The sequence below is a fragment of the Pelophylax lessonae genome (assembly GCF_965119305.1).
Source record: "Pelophylax lessonae genome assembly, chromosome: 3".
Lineage (NCBI taxonomy): Eukaryota > Metazoa > Chordata > Amphibia > Anura > Ranidae > Pelophylax > Pelophylax lessonae.
Genome location: NC_138770.1, coordinates 148,419,612 through 148,435,619, shown reverse-complemented (window position 1 = coordinate 148,435,619; position 16,008 = coordinate 148,419,612). Strand labels below are relative to the sequence as shown.

General features: G+C 42.5%; 1 protein-coding gene across 2 annotated transcripts in view; it reads right to left on the bottom strand.

The window, feature by feature from the left end:
• The window catches only part of MBOAT2 (membrane bound glycerophospholipid O-acyltransferase 2), a 416,068-nt gene extending 400,440 nt beyond the window's left edge, over positions 1-15,628 (bottom strand). Inside the window, exon 1 of one of the 2 annotated variants that reach the window (XM_082248995.1) lies at positions 15,532-15,628. Coding sequence is in view for 1 of the 2 variants with exons in the window: in XM_082248994.1 (XP_082105120.1) it covers positions 14,934-15,005 (72 nt within the window). In the remaining variant the exon portion in view is untranslated. Of the gene's footprint in view, positions 1-14,933; positions 15,389-15,531 lie in introns of those variants that run through there. The other variant, XM_082248994.1, reaches the window with a different exon arrangement.
• Between the last annotated feature and the right edge of the window lie 380 nt (positions 15,629-16,008).

Sequence of the window (16,008 nt, the reverse complement as noted above, 5' to 3'; positions counted from 1 at the left end):
AAAACATCCTACTTACAAACAACTCCTACTTACAAATGGAGGAAGACAACAGGAAGTGAGGAGAAATCTCCCCCTAGGAAGGGAAATTCACTCCTGGAAGAGTTATTATAGAAAAAAGGTGTCCCCACTGAAGCCTTATCACTAATCCTTGTTTCCGCAACAACACAACATTTTCAAAATCCATCTTTTACAGGGATAGAAAGTGAGGTGAAATCTTCTGAACAGGGGCACAGACAGCAAAATAAACACTACAGGGGTGTTAACCCCTCCCTATGCTATCCCAAAAACGTAAAATATATTTCTTTGGGCTGGAGCTACACTTAAAAAATGTACCTGTTCTGACTTTCAAACAAATTCAACTTAAGAACAAACCCACAGTCCGTATCTTGTTTGTAACCCGGGGACCGCCTGTACACAATGGGTACAATTGTTCCTTGTAATGGGAAAGCAGCACCTAAGTTCCTGATCCCAGCATACTACACGTTTTTCCAGACTATAATGAGGTTATATTAGGTGTCTCTATTAGATACAAACCGGGTTTGGCAGTGTTTTCTTAAGGGCTCTGTGGGAACCTGAAAAAGGTTAAACATGACATACAGTATCACAAGGCTTCTCGTCAGGTTATATACCAGGTCCCTATGGTTTTAGTTATGCCTGTAGAACAGCAGTCCACAAACTACGGCCCTCTGCTTGCTGTAAACTGGCATTAGCGATCAGCATGTCAGGCCTTCTCTTAGCAAGATGGAGTTGCTGGATGCAAATTGGCAGCAGACGGTCTGCACTGGAATGCAGTTTTCCAACACCTGGCGATTCACCTTAGGCACTGTCAGGCTTAGTGATCTCCTGTCTGATGATGTCTGTTTCGTTCTGGCCATGACTTCATCCAACCTGTAAAGTTGTATTGTGGTACACGGAGCATATTCTAAAGGTAAGTGACCAATGAACACGAATGTTGGGGGTACATTCCTAATCTGACTGACACCAACAATAAAGATCCATTTGATCCTCTGAAAAAAAAAAACAATGGGCATTCCTCCCACTGACACTAGTGATGAAGCACTATTTCTTCCACTGGCACCAATGAAGGAGCACTGATCCTCCCAGTGGCACCAATGATGGAGCACTGATCCTCCCAGTGGCACCAATGATGGAGCACTGATCCTCCCACTGGCACCAATGAGGGAGCACTGATCCTCCCACTGGCACCAATGAGGGAGCACTGATCCTCCCACTGGCACCAATGAGGGAGCACTGATCCTCCCAGTGGCACCAATGACGGTGCATTATTCCTCCCATTGGCACCAATGAGAGAGCACTGTTCCTCTCACTGACACCAATGATGGGGCACTGATCCTCCCAGTGGCACCAATTCTGGAGCACTGACCCTCTCAGTGGCACCAATGATGGAGAACTGGTCCTCCCACTGGCACCAATCAGGGAGGGTTGATCCTTCCACTGGCACCAATGACGGAACACAGATCCTCCCAGTGGCACCAATGACGGAGCACTGATCCTCCCAGTGGCACCAATGACGGAGCACTGATCCTCCCAGTGGCACCAATGACGGAGCACTGATCCTCCCAGTGGCACCAATGACAGAGCACTGATCCTCCCTCTGGCACCAATGACGGAGCACTGATCCTCCCAGTGGCACCAATGACAGAGCACTGATCCTCCCAGTGGCACCAATGACAGAGCACTGATCCTCCCTCTGGCACCAATGACGGAGCACTGATCCTCCCACTGGCACCAATGACGGAGCACTGATCCGCCCACTGGCACCAATGACGGAGCACTGATCCGCCCACTGGCACCAATGACGGAGCACTGATCCGCCCACTGGCACCAATGACGGAGCACTGATCCGCCCACTGGCACCAATGATGGAGCACTGATCCGCCCACTGGCACCAATGATGGAGCACTGATCCGCCCACTGGCACCAATGACGGAGCACTGATCCGCCCACTGGCACCAATGACGGAGCACTGATCCGCCCACTGGCACCAATGACGGAGCACTGATCCGCCCACTGGCACCAATGACGGAGCACTGATCCGCCCACTGGCACCAATGACGGAGCACTGATCCGCCCACTGGCACCAATGAAGGAGCACTGATCCGCCCACTGGCACCAATGACGGAGCACTGATCCGCCCACTGGCACCAATGACGGAGCACTGATCCTTCCACTGGCACCAATGATGGAGCACTGATCCTCCCAATGGCACCAATGATGGAGCACTGTTCCTCTCACTGACACCAATGACGGAGCACTGATCCTCCCAATGGCACCAATGATGGAGCACTGATCCTCTCACTGACACCAATGATGGAGAACTGATCCGCCCACTGGCACCAATGACGGAGCACTGATCCGCCCACTGGCACCAATGACGGAGCACTGATCCGCCCACTGGCACCAATGAAGGAGCACTGATCCGCCCACTGGCACCAATGACGGAGCACTGATCCGCCCACTGGCACCAATGATGGAGCACTGATCCTTCCACTGGCACCAATGATGGAGCACTGATCCTCCCAATGGCACCAATGATGGAGCACTGTTCCTCTCACTGACACCAATGACGGAGCACTGATCCTCCCAATGGCACCAATGATGGAGCACTGATCCTCTCACTGACACCAATGATGGAGAACTGATCCTTCCACTGGCTCCTGTGATGCAGAAGTATTTTTGTTTTGCTCGCCATACAGGATTAGATTTAGAATAGAACAAGGGGGTAAAATCAGAAGCTTACCAGTGAGGTCCCAGACATTGTGAACCAGCCCTGATTTATTGTTAGTACATCAAAGGCGGCCAGACTATAGAAGAAATTTGAATCATTGCTGGGGTCAAATAGATGTTCATTTTTGACCACAGCGAGGAGAAGATTCAAAAGAACAGAATGTAACAATTATTCTCGAACAAACAAATTTCAGCTAATGTTTTTCATTTGGAAAATGACATTCGTTCCAAAATGGACTTTTAAAATCAGCAACATTTTAAAGTACTTTTGAATTTAATTTGTCAAGTCATCAAATCCAAATGTACTGATGAGAATTTTCATTTTGATATTCAATAAGATTTTTTGTGGGTAAATCTACTACTTTATGGGCAGTCTAAGGGGCAATAAAGAAAGGTGGGGGGGGGGGTCAAAGGCTCAGCCTGCTGTGACGTTTCCTCCTATGACAGTGGTAATGTATTTCAGCATGAATGTGCGAATCAGGAGAATGATTCAACAGCAAATGAGAGAGATCTTCTGGAACCTAACTTTCATCCTCCTCAGAGACTCCTTAGCGGTTTCAACAGCTTAATATGCTGCTTTTTAATTAGCGCAGACTTCTTTAATTTGTGGTTCACCATCATAAGCGTGATCTGTATTTCTGCTGAGCTGCAAACAGAATTCAAGAGACGGGAAAAACGACAGGGGGTTTATTGTTCTGTCCACACAAGTAAACACGTGGCTCTTTAATATTATTCCAGAAGGGGTTCACCCATAGAAAGGACTTCAAAGAACTAAAGCTCTTCCTCTAACTTACATACAGTATATAAATAATTCCCAGGCGGTTGTATCGTCCACCCACAGATGTGTGATCTGTGTGAATTCAGGGGAGGGAGAAGAATAACATACGAGCGCACTTTCATCTCAAAGGAAAAAAACACCAACGTCCAAGCTTGTCCAGCCTGCTCTGCAGCAAATAGAAATGACGGGAATGTGCTTGGAGGGCAGCATACTAGATAAATAGATATTAGTCAATATTAGCCTATAAGAACTGAGATCAGCCAGCATTAACATACATGTGTCATATATGAGAAGTCTCATTTTAAAAGTAGAACTAAAAAAGGCAAAACTTTTTTTTTTCCCATTTTGAATAGAGTAAGGAAGGGTTATAACCCATGTCAGGTTTTTTTGTGCCATCGGGGAAATTTACCTTCATTTCCTGTCCCATAGCCAAACTTACCTGTTTTAGCGGCGGCTTCCTCTTCAGTCCCCGCGTCTCTTCGAGTCCTCCCGTGTCCCGCCTCCTCCTCGGCCAATGGCATTGCCCGAGGAGGAGGAGGATCTGTGAGACAGTAGCGAATTTTCATTCGCTATTGTCACACAAATGGGCGGGCTCGAGGCGCACTGCTCTGTGTCTCGGGTCCAGCCTTTTCGGAGATTCACAGTGTCAGAACGGAGCCATCGGCTCCTTCTGACACAGCGGCACGGGGGGCCGGACAGAACGATCGTGCGGGCCGCATGCGGCCCGCGGGCCGTTGGTTCCCCACCCCTGCTCTAAAGGGACACAGACAGCAAAAATAAATCTGACAGGTGTTCTAATCTCTCTCCACAACTGGAAAAGTTTTGCCTTTAGTTATACTTTTATATTGACTTAGCGCAAATAATTATCCCTTGCGTTGGGGCTGCGTCTGCACAGCAAAGTTTAATAGCCCATTTTGTCTAGGGTAGAAGAGAAACGGATTTACTTACCTGATCCTCCGCTCTCCCAGCAGATAGAACTCCCCTATGCTCTGGTGGTGGACTGTCCCTTGGCATCCTCATGTCCAGTGCATGGCAATAAACCCTGCTCTGGTCTGGATGATGTCAGGACTCTAGACCAGTGGCGTGTGGGGTTGCAGACACTGCCTGGAGGAGCGAAGGATCGGGTAAGTATATTTTCTTTTATTGTTCCCTTAGTCATAAACAAGCAATTAATCCTTGCACTGCAGGCACAGCCCTACTGCAAGGGATCATTTTTTATTTGACGGACTTGGCCTTTAACCACTTGCCGACCAGGCTTTTTATGGCACTTTTTGTTTACAAGATTAAATCAGTATTTTTTCTAGAAAATTACTTATAAGTGCCGGTTCACACTACCGTGGCACGACTTCGGGGGCGACCTGTGAAGTCGCGTGCACCGCGACTTCAGCGCGACTTGCACGGACTTCACATAATGAATGTCAATGCAAGTCGCTCCGATGTCGCCCCCAAGTAGTACAGGAACTATTTTCTAAGTCGGAGCGACTTGAGTCGCTCCTATTAGAACGGTTCCCGTAGCACTGCATGGACCGCGACTTGTCAGGCTGACCAGTCACCTGACAAGGCACGGTAGTGTGAATGGGCACAAACTCCCAAACATTATACATTTTTTTTTTGTTTTTTTAGCAGAGACCCTAGGGAATAAAATGGCGATTGCTGCAATTTTTCATGTCACAGTATTTGTGCGGCAGTTTTGCAAACGCATTTTCTTTTGGAAAAAATACACTTTAATAATTATAAAAAAGAAAAAAAAAAAAAACCACAATATTTCCCCTAATTTTTTTGTATAATGTGAAAGATGATGTTACACCGAGTAACTAAATACTGAACATGTCACGCATTAAAATTGGGCATGCCTGTGGAATGTATGCGTTTGCTTCTGCGTGCAAGCACGGAGGGATGGGGGCGCTTTCCATTTTTTCTTATTTATTTTACTTTTTATTTTTACCCTGTCCCTTCAATTTTTTTTATCACTTTTATTCCTATAACAAGAAATGTAAACATCCCTTGTAATAGAAATAAGGAGGACAGGTCCTCTCTATAGAGAGATCTGGAGTCAAAAAGACCTCAAATCTCTCCTTTACCTTTAAAACCAAAAGATCAAAAAAAAAAAAAAAAGAAGTTTTGGATCTTTTGCTTTTATTAACTTCCAGCCTGGACCGGAAGTGACGTCATGATGTCGCTGCGGTCCTCCAAGGCCACAGAAGAGATCAAAGAGTATCTACAGTACTTTTTGATCGTTTATAGGAGTAGCTGGCCGCACTGCTGGATTGTTTTGCGGGCGAAGTGGCGGAAAGGGTAAGCCCGGGGGGGGGGGGGGCTTAGAAAAACTTTTGAGCGGCTCATGAGCTGTTCAGAACAGTTTCATGAGAAACAAAAAGAATACCAGGCTTATGGGTGATATCTTCAGCCATAATCCAGTTAAACCACTTGCTAACTGCAATATATATATATATATATATTTATTTATTGTGGTCAGAAAGTGGACAGGCTGCTCTTCCACTTTTATACGAAGTTCTTTGATCTGTTACTGTACTTAAGTTCTAAATAGTTCTGAGACTGCAAGATCCCTGTGTTGCCTGGTTCCTAGCCCCCTACATAGACAAGAGATGGAGTTTACACAGAACCATCTAACAAGAGGCTGCAGACCCACCCAGAAGTACAAAGAAAAGCTTTGCTGCTGAATTCAGTGATGGAAATCCTATTGAACAATTCCAAAGTTTTATGGATTGCATTAGGAGTCACACTTTAATTTTAACTAGCTGTTTCTAAAATAGACTAATGTAAATCTTCAGTGCAGCCCCCTTACATTCACTTAAAGAAATCCAGCACAGAATAACAAGATCTCTCTTTAGAGAAGACCTGTCCTCCACAGAAAAACAAGAATAATTTGAATAGCCCATTAAGAGGTACAAAAGTAAAACCAGCCTTTGCAGCAATATTCACCTCCAATGCAGAGATTTGCACTGCAGTAGTGTTTTCTGCCACTAGAGGTCTATAGTCTCATGGCCAGCTTTTTTCAACCCACTTTCTCTGAGTCCAGGTTATGCTGGAACCACCCTGGTCTGTAACTGGACAGTGAAATGAGAAGCAGCACACTCCAGCCCTGCAATAGGCTGATACCAGGTCAGATCCAGGTATTTACACCAACTGTTTTTAAAAATGTTGTATTAATTACAGAGCTGCACTAATTTGTGTCACAGAATGGCATTTCATTCAAGTGCATGCATCGCAGCATGCTGCGCCCCACTGCAACGACATGCGTTGCTATACATTGCACTGCATAACAATACAGACATTCTGCAATTTTCAGCAGTTAATTGCACTTTAACACAGTGTTATGATTTCTATGTGCTCCTGCGTCAAGCCTATACAGATCACTACAATTCAATGGATATGATGTGAACAAGCCCTAACTGTGGACTGCATGAAACAGGAGAATGTGATAACAGTGTGACATACCGTGATATACCTAACATAGGATCAACTTTTTATACCAACATAACCTAACGCCCATCAAATCGCCGTCATGAGTCACTAACAAAAGCAAGCAGCCCAAGCAGCTAAACAAACGTTAGATTGATAGGCAAGCAGGAGACACCAAACACACCTACACAGCGTGTACACTCAACGCTCGTCACTACTGTACACATGCATTAACCAGTTCGGCTCAGAGCATTTTTTTTTATTTTTCACATTCATGTAAAAGTCGGAATGTTTGGCAATAAAATTACTTAAATCCCCAGAACATTATACAGTATATTTTTTGAAAGCAGAGGCCCTGTGGAATAAAAAGGTGATAGTTGCAAATGTTGTTTCCCATTATATTTGGGCAACTGCTTATAAAATGCACATTTTCAGGAAAAAAAAAAAAAAAAGAATTTTAGTGCAAAACCACGCCATATATTACGCATTTTTTTTTTTTTTAAATATAAAAGATGAGGTTGCATCGAGTACATAGATACCAAACATTCCATGTCTTAAATCTGCATGCGTCCGCAATATCGCCAAAAAACGATGGTGCCCAAAAATCACCATAGGTGACGTTTTAAAAGCCTTTACAGCTCATCATTTTAGGCCCCATGCACACAGGGTGTTTTTGCAGCTGCTGTTAGGAGCAGCTTAAAAACGCCCCTCCATGTTATTCTATGGCCTCATGCACGCACAGGCTTTTAGGTGCTCCAAGGGGCACAGGCGTTTTTAATTTGCAAAAAAAACCCAGGGCCAGTGCGTTCTGATGACCAGCGTCAGAGCTGTAAAAGACTGATTAACGTTACTTAACCTTGCTTATACAGCGTTAAGCCACGTTATACGTTTTTTTTATTTTTTATTTGAAAATCAATGGTTCCCTATGGGAGCCTATTGATTTGAATGGAAGTCACATCACAAGTCGGATCAGGATAATCCGACTTGTGGTGCGACTTGCGCTCTGAGAATCTTGAGGGGGAACTCCACACCAAAATGGGAAAAAAAAAAAAAAAAACGGCGTGGGGCAGCAAACTGCTGTACACTTTGTTAACAAGTTGAAATGTTGTTATTAGTAATCATGGTTGTTTCAATAAATGCCAAACTGAATAATAGGTGTTCTGTGAACGGACAAGGGGAGAGGAGAGAAGGATAAACCAACAGTACAGCTTCTGTGTACGAGATCCGCAGCTGTCAATAGTTACAGCGCTAAAAGCAGTGTTAATTTCTTCGACTAAAATATTTTTGTCTACTAAATTAATACTATTTTAGTCTACTAAAATATGACTAAAACAACGAAATTGCATTTACTGTATATCACAACGGCTAAATCTGTGCCTGTAGTGCATGTTCAAGCCTTAATATCATAAATAATCAACATATTATTAGATTTTTACTCCAGGAGAAATAATGCATTCGAATTTAACTAAACCCATTCAATTTTAGTCTACTAAAATGTACTGGAGATTTTAGTAAACTAAAATAAACTAAAATGGCATTTTAGTCAAAACACTATAACTAAAACGAAATATAAATTTGATGTGAAAATTAACACTGACTGGAAGTATAGAGAAAGCAATACTATCTGGCACAAATGAAATTGTAAATAGAAAAGAAAGGGCAGCCATCCTAAAAGTGGCATACACTTTTAGGGAGTAGATTTTTTTTACAAGTCAGGTTTTAGGTTGTATTTCCCAACTCGGGAGCAATGGGTGCTGCATACAGCAGCCCATAGGAATCAATGGCTGTACTTGGGTATATAGCGGTCCCCAGGCCTGAGACGAGGGGTGGGCACGAGGAACAGCTGAACGGGCCACGGTGTGGATTTTGGGTGGCTGTGCTAGAATGGGTGATTTAGAGGGTGGGAATTGTACTAGGAAAGTGGATTTCTTTTAGAAAGAGGGATTTGGAGGGGTGGGGGATTTGTGCTGGTAGGGTTGATTGAAGGGATTTGTGCTAGGAGGGGAAATTTGGGGGAGCAGGATTGGTGCCAACAGAGGAGATTAAGGGGGATTTGTGCTCGGAGACGGGGATTTGGAGGGGGAGAGGAATTGTGCTAGGAGAAGGGAGTTGGGGAGGGAAAGGATTTGAGATCATAGGGGGGATTTGTACGGGATGAGGGGGGAAGTAGTTTGGGGGGAGAACTTTGGCTTGCAAAGGTAATTTTTGCTTCCTTTAGGCACCTATAACAAACTGCCAATTGTGCAAGACGAGCGGGGAACGAATCCTTCAAGCAGAACTTCCCCTTTTGTGTGGATTTCCGATTTAAGTGTGAAGATTAGTGCTCACATTTTTTTGGGGAGGAAGGAGAGGATTTATGCTGACACATAATGCTCATACATCTTGGGGGGGGGGGGGGTGGGTCGCCTGGCATCTTCGCCCTGGGTGTGCTAGATGACCTTGTCCCTACACTGGCAGTACTTTTTGTAAGCACGCACATGTATATGGATGTGCACCCCTGGATGAAGTCATTGTGTAACCAGGTGCATATGTCTGTATGCGTGCACACATGATTGGGCAAGCACCAGCGTATACCCAGTAACGGCCAATGATACCTATTGCCAGGTGTACGCAGCATCATTGGCTGCCAGGCTGGAAAATACGCCCAAACTTCACATTATATAGCCCTAGGCACCCGTGTGCATGAGGCCTTTATTGCAGGGAAATTTAGGAAGCATAACATTTGTTATACTTCCCAGATTATTTCTCATGTCTCATGCATTTAAAGTATAACTAAAGGCAAAACTTTTTTTTTTTTTTTTTTTTTAGTTTTGGATAGAGTGGAGATGGGTTAGAACACCTGTCAGACTTTTATTGCTGTCTGCATACCAGTAAGGCCCCTTTCCCACATACTGTCCGTTCAGTTCATCAGTTCAGTCACATCAAAATGCATCCGTTTTTCTAATTTTTTCATCCGTTTTTTCGTCAGTTTTTTTTTTACATACACTAAAAAAATGGACCGTTTGTCCGTTTTTCATTCGATCCGTTTTTTTGACGAATGAAAAATAGAGCATTCATCTGTTCCAAAAAAACGGAAATTGACGGAAGCGGATGAAAACGGATGTTAACGGATGATCATCCGTTGTTATCCGTTTTTACATAGAGATGCATTGATGTCCGTTTTTCATCCGTCAACGGATGGATGAAAAACGGACAAACATACTGTATGTGTGAAAGGGGCCTTAGGGCAAATCACCCTCTCTATTCGTCCTGTTTGCCAGTATGAAAATCACAAATTTTGGTTTGTCACCGGAATAGGAATAGAGAGGAAATCTTCCAATGTGGACACTAGTTCTGGTGACAACCAGGGATTTCCTCACTTCCTATTTTGACTATGAGACCGGAAGTGAAGGGAAATCTTCCCAATGGGACGAAAAAAAAAAAAATATTTCATCCAAAATGAAAAAAAAACAGTTTTGTCTTTGGTTCTACTTGAAATACATCAGAGCCACTAAATGTAGCCTAATATACAGTCACAAAGAGTAACATTATAAAAACACAACATAAATCGCTACGCCTTTATACACAGGGAGCTGCTCGAGTACACAAACTTTTTCAATCCGTAAGTACTTCATGTGTAACAAAGTTGTAACAAATACCATAAAAAATCCGTATGCGTGCAAACAGATGATTAATTAGGATTGACACTGCCATGTCATGAGGAATATGCAGTTAGCAGTAACAAACCAGTAACCTAGTAATACAGGGTAATCAGTTTCTATGCATCTACATCTTATCAAAAACAGCCATAAGAATACGTGATCTCTGGCACAGACTCAATAAAAGCACACTTGAGCGGTTGTACGGATACTTTCCTTGTGGTAGGAACTTCCTGAAACACCACACTTAGATTAATCTGTTGCTTAAACCATGTTCACCTGTATTTACATAGAAATTAAGAGTTACTAGGCACCGGCTGTCTGTTCAAATATCGTAAGCATTTTCCTACTTCGGATAGGAAAACCAATATAGATTTTTAATACGGTGATTTTTAGTATCAAGAGACAGCAGATGATCAACAGAAAGCAGATGAGGTAGTAAACCCTACTTGTTTTATATAAAAGATAAATTAATAAATATATGGATTTTCTTTATATAAACGTAAAAGATTACGGTAATTAATAAATATATGAAAACACTACTTCAGGACCTGAATATAAGAGAGATGATGAAGTTGTAATCCTAGGGGGGGGGGGGGGGTCGATAGTTATTACATACAATCGGCTTCTCATCCAGTAAGCCCGGTGAAAGACATTGCATACAGATTCTGGCAAGCCTTCATAAGCCCTAAAATGATTGCTAATATGACCGACAGTTCTTATCAAAATAAACAAGAAGCCATGCCAGATATCTCAATCTGATCAACTTTTTAAGGCCTTGCATGCTTTAAAAAAGGTGGCAATCGGACATTGATATCCATGCCCAGATAGAGATATATATAGATATATATATATATATATATATATATATATATATATATATATATCTATATATAGCCTTCATAGCAAGCTATAATTGGCAAACAGTCTTATGCCATGATAGCCGGTGCACAGCAGTCACCATAAAGTGCCAGGTTTTACCTTACATGTCGCAATATGTCTGCCGATTGCAAATGCCCTAGTTTCTGGGGTAAGGGTGAGGTACGCAAACCCGATTCCCAACCCAGGGTTCAGCAGGCCCAAGCATGGCACACAGGGGGGTGGGGCAAGCTTAATTATGCAAATACTGACTTTTGAAAAGTCGCCAATCGCAGCGGGATTTCTGGAGGGCTCTAGCAGTACTGTCAGTAGGCCTGTATTTAGACATCATGCTGTCCTTTTGTAAATCCCTGCTCCATGTGATGTGTGTTTTAGTAAAAACTAAATTGTGTTGAAGATGGCTCAAATTTTGGCAAAATCGGCCATAATTTTGGGGTGGGTGGCCCTGTCGGCTACACTTTGCTTAACAATTACATAGATTAACCAAGATGATTGGGGTATTTAAATTGCCAACATCCCTTTATAGAATTAATAAACCCAAAAACCCTTGTAGGGAAAATAAAACCCTTGTAGAAGGAATACATTTCCTTACAAAGGTTTTTTGGTTTATTAATTCACTTTGCTTAACAAAAGTTGATTTTTCAATTGATGTTTGTCAAAAGGAACTTAGTGGAATATTGCAGTCAGATGCAGCCACTGTTTAAATATTCTGACAGCCATGGGTGTCGGCTGTCAGAATACAATAGCCAGCAGGGGGGATTTCCTCCATCCACACTGTTTAGTCTAATTAGCTTTCTCTCATTTATCCCGCAGGCCTAATAAGAGAAAAGTCTATATGCGTTTGGCTAGCCTAACCACAGAATGCTCTACCTGGAGGTAGCATGGGATCTGCTTTAGAACTGCTCTCCCATAGTACAAACCAACAGATAAAAAGAAACAGATAAAAGAAAAGAGATTGTCTCATGTCTCCTGAACTATGAAGAGTCTTCTGACTACTCTTAACATCCCTGTACCCTCTTCCTCCTACAGTCCTCTTGGTGAATTTAGTCAGGTCCAGAAGTGGAAAGACAAAAATAATGCAACAGAAAGAAAACTTTATCACAATTTAAAAATGTTGAGAATCAGTTCTGCGCCTTGTAATGATCATACCCTAGGACTGGCCCTCAATTTCATTAATGGTAAATACAGACTTAGGCTCCATGTACACGGGACGTTGTTAAAAGTCCCTTTGAATGCTGGAATATTTAGGACATTTGAAACGTCCGTTCGGTCGCGTTTGTACCCGCGTTTAGCGGGCGTTTAGCGGCGTTTGCGGGCGTTTGCGTTTAGAAGCGTTCCTAGAGGTCAAAAAAATTATTCCCCTTTAAAATGGAAAAACGCGAACGCTAAACGCGGGTCATCGCGTTCAGACGCATTCGGACGCGTTTGTGCGTTTGAAACGCCGGGAAACACACGTTCGAACGCAAATAATTGCATTCTAAAAAAAGTCCCTGAACGCAACTGCCTGCAAATGACTGTAAACGACCTGGTGTACATGGACAGATAAGATAAAATGTAGATGGGTTCAGGGGCTTCTGAAAAAAACGCCCAACTGCTCCTAAACGGCCATTTCCAGCGTCCCATGTACATGGAGCCTTATGGTGACCAGCAAGGTAGACTCTGAAGCTATGTTCCAATTATCATAATAAGTTAAAACTATGGCCCTCCAGCTGTTCAGGAACTACAATTCCCATCATGCCTAGTTATGTCTGTAAATGTCAGATTTACAATGCCTCATGGGAACTGTAGTTCTGCAACAGCTGGAGGGCCATTGTTAGGATACCCCTGAGTTAAAGGACCTATTTTACAAGCTTGTTCTTTTACTTTGTTTTTGGTATCAAATATAGAATTTTATTGGGATAAGCCAGTAGAAGGTGCTGTCAGGTTTCAGTGTAATTACTCCAACTTTTTATTCTTTTTTTTTTACCTGCTATAGGTATATTTTAAATAGTATATAGAGCCCTGCATTTCCGTATAAGTAGAAGATTTTGCTTTTGCACATCCCAAATAAACATGATAAAAATTATACTGCTGGCCCATTTACTAGTGCTGCCAGCAGCGCTGAAATGCTTCTGTACCCAGCTGCTGCATGGACGGGGTCCAACATGTATTTATGAATGGAATAAACCCTTTTACATCAAGGAACATTAACCTTGTCTCATCCTACAATGCAGCAGCACTGGTGAACCTTGGCTACCCTAATGATCTAGAAAAACTATTTCCATCGTTTATTGCCAAGGCTATGCACCGACCTTTTCAGCCATTCTAACTTTGCACTTTAAATATGGGACCAATAGTGTTAAGGCTTACTAATATACACAACAGTATCCAATATAAAATACAATAAAAAATAAACCATTTTTATATTGGATACTGCTGTGTGTATTGGTAAGCGTTTACACCATTGGTCCGATCATTAATATTATTGTTTGCAAAGTTATACACAACTATAGACTGTTTAATTAGTTACGCGCTGCCTCGGGTCCCTCCCGCTTTCTAACTTTGTACTTGTCAAAAAAACATTGGCAACTGGGAAAACCATTCTCTTTAAATTAAGGCATTCAAAAAGAGTTGTCAGGGTCACTGCTTTAATAAAAAAAAAAAAAAAAAGGCACCCGCCATTCTAATTCCTTTCGAATCTATAGCAGGGAATGCACAATGCCAAACTTTCAAACTTTTTACTTAAAAGTGTACTAAAGTTGTGAACCCATCTCCAACCTGAAGGGTGCAAACCTAACAGGTGTATTGAAGGCTGATGTCAAGGAGGCAGGCAGGGGCAGCAGGGTTCACGTTTATATGTGTGTGTTTAATGTTATATAACGTCATATATAAATGTTAGCATTCAGTGCAAGGCAGGGACTGCTTGGCTATTGCACCCAAAAAAAAAAAAAAAAAAAAAAGTTTCCCTATTGCTAACTTTTGTTTTTAAACGTCGTCGACTATATGGTAAGACAATATGAATGGTTACGTATATCCTACACTTACTTCACACTTAGTTTTATATGATATATATATATATATATATATATATATATATATATATATATATATACATACATACATACATACATACATACATACACACACACACATACATATACAGTCAATATAAGTCACTGCATGCCATACTTTTTTTTTTTTCCTAAATTCCAATTGAGATGTAAATGCCAATTGAAAGTGTGGCATGCAGTGACTTATTTGGAGTTTTTTGTCGGGTGACAAAGTGGAACCTGTTGGTCTCTTGGACCCTCTTTAATACCGATATGTGCGACTTAACTGATTTACATAAATATTATAAATCTATATTTTGTATATATCGTTTTTTTACAATTTTTTTTTTTTTAAGGGAGCCCACCAGGCTCAATGCTGTGCCCTGTCCAGCTGTTGACCCCTTTGATGCCCCCTGTCCCATCACCCCGTCTACTTACCTGGTCTACAGGCAATTGCACTGCATGGCTGAGGGGGAGCAGCAGTGTGGAGCCCGTGGTACTTGTAGCCATGGCAATCCTTCTAAATGAAGGATGAGGAAGATGATGCTTAAGATTCTCTCCCAGCGATCCACGGACAGGTTGACGCTAAGGACCTTCGCTCCTGGTCCTTGCTACAGCAAGAAAAATCACAACAAATCCACAGATGTGCAAGCAGCAAGCGCGGTCCTCCAGCACTAAAGCAGTGAGATGCACCCCCCACAATGTGAATCCAAAGCCACAAAGAAAAAAAAAATTAAAAAAAAAAATCTCTGAAGTGCTGCCACTTGATTTCACATCATGAACGCAAAGGAAGAGCTGCAAGCACTGCAATGCAAAGCTCCAGCAGCAGCAGCAGTTTATCCATGCAGAGAAATGACAAAGCCACAGCCTGTTCTTCCACCTCCTCACACTGCTCAGTGTACTGAATGCAGAATTAAAGGGAGGAGGGAGGGAGGGAGGAAAAAGAAGCACTGGGCTGGGAAACAGCAAACCTTCATGTATGGAAGCCCAGACAGCACATTCTGTGTCATTCTGCAAATCAGCTTTCCTACCATACATCTCCAGAGGGGGGTGCAGGCTGCAGGAGGTGAGCCCCAGCTCCTCGTGATTGGAAACGCAGTCATTAGGAGATGAAGACCCATATCGTAGCTGAAAGATGTAAAGAAATAGCTTCAGCTGTATGTACAGTATCTCATAAAAGTGAGCACACCTCTCACATTGTTGTAAATACTTTATTATATCTTTTCATGCGACAACATTGAAGAAATGATACTTTGCTACAATGTAAAGTAGTGAGTGCACAGCTTGTATAAGAGTGTAAATTTGCTGTCCCCTCAAAATAACTCAACACACAGCCATTAATGTCTAAACCGCTGGCAACAAAAGTGAGTACACAATTAGCCATTTTTCCTCCCAGGTGTCATGTGGCTTGTTAGTGTTACAAGGTCTCAGGTGTAAATGGGAAACAGGTGTGTTAAATTTGGTGTTATCGCTTTCACTCTCTCATACTGGTCACTGGAAGTTCAACATGGCA